The 13,081-nt window shown below is 43.9% G+C and overlaps 1 protein-coding gene across 6 annotated transcripts in view; it reads right to left on the reverse strand.

Annotated features, from left to right (window-relative positions):
• Positions 1-749: 749 nt before the first annotated feature.
• The window catches only part of mical2a (microtubule associated monooxygenase, calponin and LIM domain containing 2a), a 37,542-nt gene continuing 25,210 nt past the window's right edge, over positions 750-13,081 (reverse strand). The window contains exons 13-24 of one of the 6 annotated variants that reach the window (XM_008288169.1): positions 12,872-13,071; positions 12,284-12,387; positions 12,089-12,157; positions 11,858-11,992; positions 11,364-11,468; positions 9,934-10,188; positions 7,835-7,942; positions 6,386-6,566; positions 6,232-6,308; positions 6,061-6,151; positions 4,504-4,564; positions 750-1,116 (exon numbers count right to left, since the gene is read on the reverse strand). In XM_008288169.1, coding sequence (XP_008286391.1) covers positions 4,506-4,564; positions 6,061-6,151; positions 6,232-6,308; positions 6,386-6,566; positions 7,835-7,942; positions 9,934-10,188; positions 11,364-11,468; positions 11,858-11,992; positions 12,089-12,157; positions 12,284-12,387; positions 12,872-13,071 — 1,384 coding nt within the window. In that variant the 3' untranslated portion in view covers positions 750-1,116; positions 4,504-4,505. Of the gene's footprint in view, positions 1,991-4,503; positions 4,565-4,619; positions 6,152-6,231; positions 6,309-6,385; positions 6,567-7,834; positions 7,943-9,933; positions 10,189-11,363; positions 11,469-11,857; positions 11,993-12,088; positions 12,158-12,283; positions 12,388-12,871; positions 13,072-13,081 lie in introns of those variants that run through there. The other 5 variants (XM_008288168.1, XM_008288167.1, XM_008288172.1 and 2 more) reach the window with 5 other exon arrangements.

The following is a 13,081-nucleotide window of genomic DNA, read 5'->3' on the forward strand; positions in this document are numbered from 1 at the left end:
TGCTGTGTAACTGTAACATGAACCCTTCAGTGTATTTTTGGTAGAACAGTGACTATAAAGGTAAATCACATGCAGGTCGTGTGTGGACGTGTTGTTTGCAGTCAGATGAACAAAGGAGGTGCAGCAGACTCATCACTTTATCTGCTCCTGTAATCAGGCAGCTGCTGCCGTCGCTATCAACGTTAGCATCGACGTGAAAGAGGCCAAAACCGAACGCGCCCCGTCTGTCATTTTATCCTCGAGCCACAAAATATTGCTCACCGACGTTTTCTTTAAAATGTACTCGGAGACGGTCAGAAAACCAGCATCGGTTTTATGTTAACAGACACCAGAACTGCCCCATTTAGAAAAGGTGTTTCTTGAAAGGCGTCGGTCGGGATGTGAAGCTCGTTCTAACCCTACAAGCTGACATTAAACCAGTTGGAAACCATTTGCTGTCCAATGTGAACCTGTGTGATGTGGAAACAGGAGGAGGTTGAAGAGTTCTTCTGGACTGGTCAGTAAAGGAGAAGAAAGTTTAATGTAAAAAAAAAGAAAATCACGTGTTTTCATGTCTTTAACCCTTAGAGGTCTGGGACAGTTTTTGCATACTTTATTCTTTCTATACTACATAAAACTTGTCCACCGTGCTCATGTTTGGTATCTTTCTTTTCAGCACAACATCCCCGATGTGACCTGACTGTTATTTTTTCACTTTAACCAACTTTATTAACATTTTGGGCTCAAAAACACACAAAAAATACAAAATCCGATGTGAAGAAATGAATTATTTATTACAATAAAAACCACAAACATGCTTAAAACACGTTCTAGGTGATCTTTAACATCTATTTTTTATCCAAACCTTTATCAAGGACATTAGAACATATATCTACAAAACAAACAGAAAAATCAAAGTTCTCATATTTCTATTCAGTTCATTTCTGACTGATTTGTGGAGACTTTGTATGAAAATGCAAAGAACGGATCTTCATTCTATATTTCACTCCACGTTTGAAATAGTTGGTTTCACTTATAAATTCCTCAAATATTTGGCACAAGAAACACCTTCAGCGCTACAGCACACCGCCCTCCTCTGTCCTAAAATCAAACCTCTTCTGAATCACTTCCCTCTTCCTATGTAGAAAAAAATAAAACAGAAAAACAGAAAACGTGTCCGTCTGATGTGCTGGAGTGAATCTAAATAAATGTGGAATTAGTTGTTGCCCTTTAATTACCTGCTCAGGAGGCAATATTGGCAGATGCAAACTAGAGCGTACCACTCGTTTAAACGGACCCTTTTTTATGTCAAAAAAAAAAAGGAACGATTTTTAGTCTTTCATTCTTGAAATTCTTAATCTTGCTGATAAAGGCTTTAATGGATATGAACAGGCCTTTCAGCATCAAGGACTTCTTTAGTTCAATTGTTCACTTATTGCAAAAGAATTCATTTTTTTATTCAGCTTTAAAAAAAAAAAAAGTTAATGGAGGCGTAGCACTCTAAGCTGTGGGCGCATTCCTCAACTGTTTTCAACATAACATAAAAAAAAAAAAAAGAATTTTGCTTTTAAGAGAGACTAAAGAGGAGACAGAGACATTCCTATTTATTATGTGCTTTATTAACCAGGAGTTATTACAGTTACAGGAGGTGCAGCGCCGAGACGCACAGGTCGCTGCACCGAAACAGATTGTACCTCTGGAGATATTCTGTGATTCATGATTAGCTACGACCGTTTATCTTGTGCGGTTCGGAGACTTTTGTTGTTGGCTGATGTTCTTTTAATGAATTCAGACGGACTGTGTTGTTTGTGTCGGACGTTTTAGAGTCAGAAGTCGCTGACAACACGCACGCTTAGTGGTTAAAAAGCAACACCGCAGCACAGGAAGAATTGCTCAAGAGCACAAGAAAAACATGAATTACAGACAGCATTAATGATACACGTGTTTAGAAAATCATACTATTAATAATTCTCAGTCCTGAGTGTGTGACGCCTCCCTCCTCTGGCAGCCTCTACATGAAAAACAAAAGGAGAAATCTGGTTGTTTTTTAAGTTGGACTGATATTGATTAAAGACTTATTTGGTGCCATTAAAGATCCTAATGATGTTACATCCAATACTGACAGCATAATCAATTCATTAAAAGGTTTATAGCAAAAAAAAAAGAGAGAAAAAAAACGCTGCTTTCACTCAGTTAATTTTAAGTGAATCATGTTGTATCTCTGAAAAGATCTCAGTCCTTTGATTTAAGTGGATTAACAGCTAAATCTGTTTTTGTGTCACATATACGGTGGCACTTACAGGATTTAATCATATTAAATGGAAGGAAAATAAGCATATCTTGTTATAGAATAAGCTTTAAACTTGTCTGAGGACCAGGATTTGATTTAGTTGCAGTGATTCGTCAGTTTGTTGACAATCACAAGGAGGTTTTTTTGTTGAATTTGGTTCTCTGCAAAACACTACAAACGACACAAACCACACGTCTTCATGCCAGAACGCACAACCAGTGAGCCATGCTGTTGTTATCGGAGTCCAAGTAGCGTTACTTAAATACGTTAGTGGAGGTTTCTTTTCCTAAATCTAATTAATCAAAGTGAAAGAGGTGTAGGTGTCAGAAGAGTCTAGTGTCTAGATTCAGGATGTTTTAAGAACTGAAATTGTCCTCGAAGCTTCTAACACGACGTAGACGAACTGTTTTAATATTCGGTTGCTTGAGAGGAAGCAGAGAAACGTCACAGATGTTTTAAAAAGCAGGGATTAGACCTGCTAGTCCTGAAACTCCTCTAAAAGGTTCTATAACGAAGCTTTGTTTGGAAGGATTAGGGGCTGCAAGGTGGCTCGGTGGTTAGCATCGTTGCCTCGCAAGGTTGCTGGTTCGCGTCCTGGTGAGGACACCTGTGGAGTCTCCACAAATGAATAAAGCTGATTCTGATACGAGCAGAGTTTGAGCCATGACAGTAGACGATGCTTCAAAGTTTTTCAAAGTTCAAAGTTGTTGTTTCAAAGACAAACTCTAAAACTAGATCTTCAACCTGGGCTGCAGGGTGGCTCGGTGGTTAGCATCGTTGCCTCACAGCTAGAAGGTCGCCAGTTCGTGTCCCGGTGAGGACTGCATGGAGTCTCCATGTTCTCCCCGTGCAGCGTGGGTTCTCTCCGGGTTCTCCGGCTTCCTCCCACAGTCCAGAAACATGTTGAGGTTAATTGGTGATTGTAAATTGTCCGTAGGTGTGAATGTGAGTGTGCTCGGTTGTCTGTCTCTAAGTGTAGCCCTGTGATAGACTGGTTACCTGTCCAGGTGAACCTGCCTTCACCCTGAGTCAACTGGGATAGACTCCAGCCCCCCATGACCCTGGTGAGGATTAAGCGGTGTATAGATGATGGATGGATGGATGGAAGCTGCTCGGTGTGATCACAGCTCTGATCTGAAACATCAGGAGCTCACAGTGATGAAACTTGTGCTCTTCTGCTTTAAGGCCTCCGCTGCCCAGATTGTTAGAACATAATGGACAACTTTTGGATTTTTCTACGGTTCCTGTAAAACTCAGCGGCTCAGCAGTCTGTTGTTTTCCTTTCCTCCACCCTGTGAATGAACCCTGCAGCAGGGCTTTGGGTGTCTGTCTGCGGTTTGGCAGACAACTTGCTGATTTCACCATTAACAGGATTTTTCCGGACCTTGCAACTCAACAGGCGAGTTTGACGGCGAACCAAACCGCGGGACCACCGACGGCTCCGTCAGCTGTGTTATACTGGTGGAGCACAAGCTGCCGGCGTCCAGCGCAGGTCTGCTCAGCTCATTTCTTCTCCATTTCCTAATTTGTAGTCTTCTGACTCAGCCGAGTGTCATCATTCAAGGGTTTAGGTTTTCTTTGTGTCCCTCTGGAGCCACAAAAGAAGACTTTTTCACATTCCCCAACACCTGCGGACAGACTTTGATGCGCCTTTAAAACGAATCTTCAGCTCACTGAAGATATTTCAGCATAATAAACTGTTGAATCTCAACTCAAGGTCCCTCAAGTACAGAGCTGTTAGAGCACATATTCATTCTATTTTTTTTCCCCTCAGAACTTCAAGACTACTTATGCATACTGGCTTTGAATTTAAACTTCATTCTTGACCTTGAGAACAGTAATATTTTTTAACATTTACATCCGCCGCGGGATGTTTTGTGATCCGACTAAAAAGCTCCGTAACAGTCGCCGACCTGGACCTCGAGGTCAGCGATTCAGTTCAGTCATGAGCTTGATAATCTGACTGAGCTACCATTTAGCTCCACTTCAATATTCATACCGTGGGCCGAAGTTTCAAACCACACGAGTTAGTTCATTCCCCAAACAGCTGAAGGATCGGTGACAAACACTGAAGCAGTTCATTAGTCACGAGCTTAGTGTAGCCTGAGTGTCACTTCAAAGGGGAAAAAAAATCATTATTTCAGCTCTCAAAGACGTCGTTCAGTCGTATCAGACACTCTGCATCGGTTATTTATCAGCAGCATCTGCAGCTACGCGACCATGCAGGCCATCACCTTCAAAACGTCATTTCTCCGAACCATCCGGCCGCCTCGCAAGCTTCATAAAAGGCATCAACTGAGGAAAAAGAAGAAACGTGATCTAAAACCACTGTAAAATAAAACCAGCTGGATGCACAGCAAAAAGTAGAAAATGTTTATGAGAACAAAACAAAAAAATACTGACATTCATGGTGAAGAGAAGAGACACAGATGCACGACTTTAACACGTCGCACAAGTCCAGTTAGTGTGAGAACAGTAAAACACCCACGTTTAGCTCAAACATTAGGTAGCTGATTACACAATGCTGTAAACATTCTCATCAAATGATTTTTTTTTTTTGTTTAAATTAAAGAAAACCAAAACTCTGCCGCTCCAAAGTGCTTCGTGAGCATCATTAGAATCGAGAGGTTCATCCAACGGCGAGGGCGGCGAGCACATTCACAGCACGCTCACCGCTCCGGCCGTCTACAGCAAACATTAGAAGATTTCAACTGTCTAACACGTAATCGTCCATATTGGTGCATGAAAACTAAACCTGAAGGGTCGGGGTGTCTCTTCTTCCCTTCAACAGTAGATGGCAGCAAAGTAGAACCAAATACTCGGCAGCATTTAGCACAAGTCCACAGTATCAGAGAGTCTTTGGTTGGTATGCTTCAAAAAAAACAATCAATAAAAAACAACTCAAGAGAGTAAACGTAATAGACAAGTTGTAGATATGCCTATTAGGAATAAAAACAGGCAGGAGCACAATCTGCATAGAAAACCTGCCCGGCGGTCGGACCAGGCGTTTGTCCGACGTGACGTCGACGAGGCAGCTCTCAAAGATAAAGTGCATCAAGTTCGTCAGTCACAACCCGAGATAAGGACTTTAAAGTTCTACAGCAATGATGATTCTAAAGTCTATAATGCACTGACGGTTTTAGTTATTTGCATTCTAATTACTTCTAACCAGTTTATTTAATTCATTATAGCGCTACAAGTCTTGTATTTTCCACGTAAAACCGGCTGCGCTAATATTTGGCGGACAAGCAAACTGCACAAAGCTGCACCAGCAGCTTACAGTGTCTCTTCTTTGGCCGACGCACGAGAACGTCGCTAGCAGGTCTACCTACAGTGTCATCCATAAAAGGTGAGTAAACGTTAGGAAGGTGCTTGTGCACGTTTACAAACGGTAAAATGACGAAAACACTCCAGCTAATGTGCACCTTAGCCAAGGATTTAATGCCACTCGGAGTCATTTTCAAGGGTTAAACATGAACGGCTGAGCGTCTAGATGAGCCTGTGTCCGATGTGCTCCTGCAGCCAGAGCAGCAGAGGCCGGAAAGAGCTCGGCTCGTCGGCCTCCGTGTACATCTGCTGCAGTACCTCTTGCAAAACAAACAGCAGGGGCAAGCTCATGCTCAGTAGCTCATACAGAGACGCGTAGTCCTGGGCGTTGTCCCTCAGGTGGCCGACGAAGGCCTGCGCCGCGGTGCGCACACGGCGGGAAAGATACCAGGGAGCGTTAACCACAGCACGCGTCACACTCAGAGGCCCGCTCAGCTTTTTCCTCATGAACGAGCTGAAGGTACCTGCAGCAGGTTCACTCTGCAGGTCTGTCGGGGAGCCGGACGGGGAGCTCTCCTCATCAGCGGCACATCGATCCTGAACTGCAGAACGATTCTGAGACAGAGGAGGAGAACATTAGAGAATTTACAGGAGTTATTGTCAGAACAGGATGAATAAAGACGTACGGTACTCACCGAGCGGAAAGACAGATTCCTCCGCAGGTTCGTCCCACTGTTGCGTTGATCAAAGTGAAGCTTGCAGTAAAGTTTCCCTGTGAGATTACAGCGAGAGTTAGAGCCGATGTTCACGTTGTGTATCTGATAAGTGGCTCCTCTGTTTGATACGTACCCTCTTCGGAGTGGAAGGCCTGGGCTCCCTGTCGCAGTGCACAGCTGCAGGTGGAGCAGCGGAAACACTCCCTGTGGAAGTAGAGCCCCTCAGCGCAGACCCTCTCCACCATATAGACCCGCTTCTCACACGAGTGACACTTATCACCCGACTGAGGAAACAGCCTTCGAGCTGAGCCGCCCTGAAAACAGGAGAGAAAAAAATAAAGTCACGACTGCAGGTTGAAGACGAACGCTAACGTCAGACATCTCGTTATAACTGACCAATGATCCTCGGCTTCCATCGCACTGATCACTTCCTGTTAACCTGACCCACAAAATTAAATATTAACAGCAACACAAGGCCACGGAAACAGCTGCACAACACATCTGGAAATGTAAACTACTGCTGGCTGTCAACAGTCAAAATATTTAAACCATTTGTTTCACAAAAACATTCGTCAAAACCTTTGTAATATGGGTTTTGTGAATATTCCATCCATCCATTATCTATACACCACTTAATCCTCACCAGGGTCATGGGGGGCTGGAGTCTATCCCAGCTGACTCAGGGTGAAGGCAGGTTCACCTGGACAGGTAACCAGTCTATCACAGGGCTACACTTAGAGACAGACAACCAAGCACACTCACATTCACACCTACGGACAATTTACAATCACCAATTAACCTCAGCGTGTTTCTGGACTGTGGGAGGAAGCCGGAGAACCCGGAGAGAACCCACGCTGCACGGGGAGAACATGGAGACTCCACACAGGGTGTCCTCACCGGGATGCGAACCGGCGACCTTCTAGCTGCATCGAGCAACCTTGCAGCCCTTTGTGAATATTTAATATGTGTAATCTATTTTTCTTCTCTATTCACTTTTACACTTTTAATCTTTAATCTCATTGTCCCAAAGTCTAAACAGATTTGTTTTCTTCAGGAATCATATTTAGTCCACATTTAATCACACGGGTCATGACTGTGCACCAGCAGTAGTTTCTCTAAACGTAAGCGTAAGTTCTGTGGCAACATCTGGCCGTGGAGCTGCAGCAGCCTGTTTGGGACGGGTGGAGCAGAGAAACCCACAAAGTGCCACCGCAAGAACACCCACTGCTCCTCTGTGAGGCGTGCTGCTAATTAGAAGCACAAGGGGCAGAAACAGCAGTTAAAGCAAAGCACAACGCCTTCGCATTAATCCGTGTGATGTAATTAAGACAATACGAGACAACGACGGGACAGATGTCGGGCTACGAGGGCTTCTCACTCTGTTTTATTAGAACAAAGCCTCTTTCTGTCAGCAGGATTTCTGGTATTCAGGTATTAGACACAAAATTAAACTACCGAACAAGGGAGAGAACTGCATGCAGCCACTGGTGACGTGTTGCCACATGCACAAAACACACCGTGCGAGGCTGGTAGTGCAAAACACAAAAGCGTGGAGGTCACAGGTCAAGCTTGAGATATTCACCTTGAGTACAGCAGAGGCGTCTGCTGAGAACAAGCCACTAAGGTGAACGGCTTTTTCCTTTATACTCTTTGCGTGAAACTCTCTAACCTGTTGTGTCTGAGCTTTTCTCTGCAGGATGACACGGAACAAAAGGAAAAAAGTCATCAGTCTCGCTTCCTCGGCACAGTGAGACACATTCAGCCGCCGACAAATGTGTGTCGCCCAGACATAATTAGGTAGACTAATAACCAGTTAATAAGCGCCGCGCGGCTAAATGATGAAAGAGCTTTTCTGTTCTACTTTCTCAATAAGAAGCAGGATTTGACAGCTAAGTGTGCATTGTCGAGAGCAGAACAATAACGTCGGCTGTGTGGAAAGAAAGCTGCCTTATTACATTAATTTCACACCCGACTTGATGTGGTTAATCATACCGCACTGGAACGGAAAGCTGAGACAGCCACGCAGTCCTGGCACAGGAATCAGAGGCGAGTGTGTCGGTTTAACCAGAGTCACATTTTAGAGCACTTAGCGAAAAGGATAATCACTGAACTTTAGAGTAAAGCTACGCACAAAGTCGGATCATCTGGATGCTGATATACAGGTGTGGGAAACAAAAAAGGAACAGTTCACTTATTTGCTTTTTTATTTGAGGATTTCAACATTTTAGGATAATCAGCACTGGTTGGTTAACAGAGGGTTGGCTAACTGGGGTTATATTGGGTCAATCTGCTACCAGGGTGTGGCTCGCTAGCACAGCTAATGGGTTTGGAAATGTGAGACATCAGCAGTAGGAGATGCACTAAAAGAGAACAAATGTTTATCTACCCAACATGGATATAAAAGGCAATGCTACTGATGTCATCAAAACAGTAAAAACACAGAGTTAGCTTTATTGGCCATCCACATTTCTTTGTCTGGACTCTGTATTTTAAGGATTTACAGTCGTGACTCGATAATCCGACACTAAATGTAAAACCTTCTTCTATGTCGGACTGTCAGGACGGAGGTCCAGATACAAGGAGGGCTTGATGCTGGAAGGCTCATTAGTTGTTCATTATTGTTCATAGTTGTTATAATAACTAGTAGGGCTGGTCCCAATAGAACTTTCTGGTCTCTGGATATTCAGGCCCAATTAATGGTGAATATCTGAATATTTGGCGCCGTTGGGGGACACTTCCACCCCGGGGGAGTGCTCCAATGGGGTGGAAGTGGTCAGAACGCACACATCCATGTTTACTTCCATAAACACTGAGCACGCTCGCTGCGTGTGACGTCGTCGTGTCCTCTTCTGCGCATGCGGGACACTTTTGGCTCGTATGAAGTTCACACAGCAGATCACATACAAGTCGCATTGAACTGGAAACGTGAAGGAACTCACAAAGAAATCCTCATTGAGCATCAAGTCCTGCAGTGTGAACGTAGCCAATCTGTGGGATTGTTCAGTCAGATAATACGCCGTCATCCTGATTGGTGACATTAAATGTCATGTCGGAGTCAGAATCCAAGGCTGTCGCTATGTTAAGGCTGTTTTTATGGGTTCTGTTGGTTTTTCCTAAAAACCTGTCGGATAGCAGGTTTAGGATTGTTAAGGGTCGATTATCGAGTCACAACTGTTTTCTCAAAACGGATAAATTTGAAGCTAAAATATTTCACACATTCCGATATTTCTGATCCAAAAACTTCAGCTCTACACTAAATAATTCGATGACCAGTTTCACAGTCCTGGACTGAGCCGATGCAGGCAGGCAACTTGGCAAATTTGAATAATAAAAAAAACAAGAAGCTTATTTTGCAGACGTAGGCCTGTGCCTGCAGCCCGGTCCTGGCCAACCTGTCCCACAAGGACCCAGACAGGCCAATAATCTGCCTGTGTGTCCGTCTCAGCTCGTGCCAGCTCTGTAGGCCTGCTCTTGCCATTTTTGTCAGGCTGGATAATTAGGGTCTGACTTCACCATCTGACTGCACATTACACAAGCCTAAATGTATAATCAGGACATAATATATAATCAACATTCACTCTGGGGCCTTTCGGGGGGATCGGAACATGCCGGTAGCTCAGAAAGAGGAAAACAGACAGAAGTCAAAGACACAAAGGAGGAAGAGGAGGAGGCGGCGTTCACCTCAGAGACGTGCTCGTCCACCTCCCTGAGGCGATGGAGGATTCTTGACATGAAATGGATTGCAGAGTGGCAGGAGGGAGGCGAGGCGGGGGGCTCTGCGCTTTCAGGCTGAGGCTTCGTCTCAGCGAGCGTTTGCTCAACGTGTCTGAGGTTCGCTACAGAAAACGGATGCTGGGGCTGGAGCTGGGCTTTGGCCAGAGTCTTTGGAGGCAGGCGGACTAACTGCTCCGCTGCTTTTCTGATACTCACTTCAAACTGGAAGGGGACAACACACATGTGAGCTCTCATAACTCCACATCAAGCAACCAAATAAAGTTCTGCTCACTCGCTGAGACACTTTGAAGAATCATGCAGGTGGCGTTTTAGTCGATTAACTGCAAATGACTAACGCTTCAAAATGTTGGCAGCCATTTTCAAAGAATAGCAAGTTTTCAGGTTGATCTCCTGCCCTCTTGGCAGACGTTAGTCATGCAGGCGCAGCATGAAGAAATCAACCTGAATAGGTAATCCATTACAGGGTCTGTCTGCCTTATGTTTTCCCAAAGTTATGTAATGATCTCATGGTAATGCAGCTGTGAGCAGAAACTGTTTTTACATCTTCTTTTTTTTTCTCGTGGCCGTTTGACATCTAACAGCTACATCTGAATGGAAGAAATTCATTAACAATGATCTTCTTTGACACTAATGTTTGCCTTTTGTTTGTCTTGTGGGTCTAGTTTTCCAACAGCTTAACTCATTAACTCAATGCTTTGACTTGTGAGGAGGAGGTGTTTCTATCTGGCTCGTTAAGATAATTGCATTAATACATGTTTCTGTACGTGTGTCTGTTCGTCGCTTTTCTCGACAACCGTTCATCTGATCCACTTCACACTTGGCATCGCTGAGAACCCGAGGAGGTGCACTGCTCAGCGTGAAGCCATTCGGACGGTTTGTTTACGAGAAACATAAAAGGAGAAACATTAATGACTTCAGTTTGAGGCGACTCATGGCTGTAATTATTTCCAACTTTGTCGCGTCACAAAGGTGGTCAAAGCATGGACCTCCCAGAGAACTAATAAAAGTCCAGTTTATGCTGCCAACGCATCAGATGCAGGATAAGTTACGCAGCAGGTTTGTAATTTTGTTTCTCTAAATGCAAAGTTGTTTTCTGTCTTGTGTAACTATTAGCTGTAGCTAATGCTAATATGCTAAATTAGGGGTCTGGCTGCAAAAATATATATTATACAAGTTAAAAATATAAAAACAACTTGAATTTAAGATTTGAGCCTAAGATGTAAGTAAAAATTATTGTAACAGTGAACACTTTATCTTTTGAACTTAAGATGAAAAACGAGAGCAAGATGAATCAGCATGCAAACAACAGTCCAGTATTTTTGATATTTTAAGGATGTCAGTAGTTAAAGGACCGTTTGTACAGTTTGTGCTGCTACCTGTGTCACAGTCGGAGGTTTGGGCGGAACCGGAGGCCTGAACTTAACGGGCAGACTCTCGGTCGGGTCGACAGTGTGGAGCAGCGACGGCTTCTCACAGTCGGACTGAGGTTTTGCAGAGGGTTAGGAAAAGAGGCACAGAAATAGAAAAGGCTGAAAAGATGCTAGAAATAACAGACGAGAGAAGACTGCAGGATTAGTGAAGGGAAAGTTTTGTCGGATTAAAACCACAAACCACCGTCTAAACTCCAACAGGAGGAATCTAACACATATTTATGATCTGTGAAAACGGGCAAATATTCATTATGACTTTCCTGTCTGTACTTAGGAAAGATGTGAAATACATTTGTCTGTATGAGGATAAGTAGATGGATAGATGCGTCTTTTCTTTTCCTTCTGCAGAGTGAAGAAAATAACCATATAAATAAAGTTTATAACCTATTAAAACTAAATCTACAGGTCTATATTTAACACATCCCTCCTGTGTTTCTTACCTGTGTTTTGCGGACGGTGTAGTTGGGCGCACTTTCAAATTTGGCCAACAGCTGAGTCGCCATCGACCGCACTTTGTTTTCTTTGGGATCGCGCTCGTCTCGTACTGAAGAGCCGTTACTGGACAGGTTGGTGGCCTGAAGAGAGACAAACAGACAAAAAACTGAGCAACATATATTTTTTTAAAAACATAAATAATGATAATATTTTTGCAAAGACAAATATCAACAAACCTCCTCCAGATAACAGAACCTCCGCCTCCTTTTGTAAATGGAGTCTGTACCGTCTGACTTCTTCTCATCCTGAAAACAAAGAACCAGAAAATAAGGTCGCCTGTAATGTACTCTGAAAACCCACTGACTGGAAATAAAGATGCAGAAACAAACATTTTGAGTTCATGGGATTTAAACACTTGGAGGCGGAGCTACCTTTGGCACCCGCTTCCTGGGCAGTGCAAGATTGAGCACGTTATTATTACTCCTGACTTCCTTAGATGGATAATCTTCATTGTTTTCATCCACTCCTCTGGAACCTGCAGTAAAACACATGACCGCATAAGAGCTTTTTCATATTTTCCACGACTGTGTACAGCCATAAAAGTCACATAGCATCGATGCCTCGCTCCCCTTATAGAGGAGGAAAGTTATACGAGTGGCCTGGAAAAAGGAGAGTTACTGTATTTGTGCGGAGGAATTTTCCACTATAACAATAAAGCTGAATCACTCGGCTGCATGACAGGAGCTGGCTGCAGTTAGATGATACAACATACTACAGGTAGACATGAAATAGCACTTCTGTTGGCAGCTGTACGTCGTCAAGGACCTCAGACCGGCGCTGTCAGGGGCTGTGGTGCAGACACACATTCCTCTCATGCCACTACAGCAGATTAACAGGACTCAACAACACATGCAACTTTTGAGAGAAAATCAAAATTGAAAACCATCTCTCTCACAGTTTGCACACACTGTAGTCAAACACAGCAGAAGAGCAGAACAGAGGATAAGACAGTGCAGCACCTGATGCAGGTAAAGGAGTCCCACGGAAGAGCTCGTAGAATTTGGACAGGTAGGTGTTCATCTTGGTTTTGTCCGGCTCCTCATCGCCGCTCAGCTCCTTCGCAGACGCAAACGGTCGGATCCCAAACTCCCGTTCGCTGATGTCAAAAGCCAGCTGGAGGTTTGCAGCGTGATCCTCCTCGTTTAGCGAGTCGAAATCTCTGAAGGTGA

The sequence above is a fragment of the Stegastes partitus genome, unplaced genomic scaffold, assembly GCF_000690725.1.
Source record: "Stegastes partitus isolate 25-593 unplaced genomic scaffold, Stegastes_partitus-1.0.2 Scaffold545, whole genome shotgun sequence".
Taxonomy (NCBI): Eukaryota; Metazoa; Chordata; class Actinopteri; family Pomacentridae; genus Stegastes; species Stegastes partitus.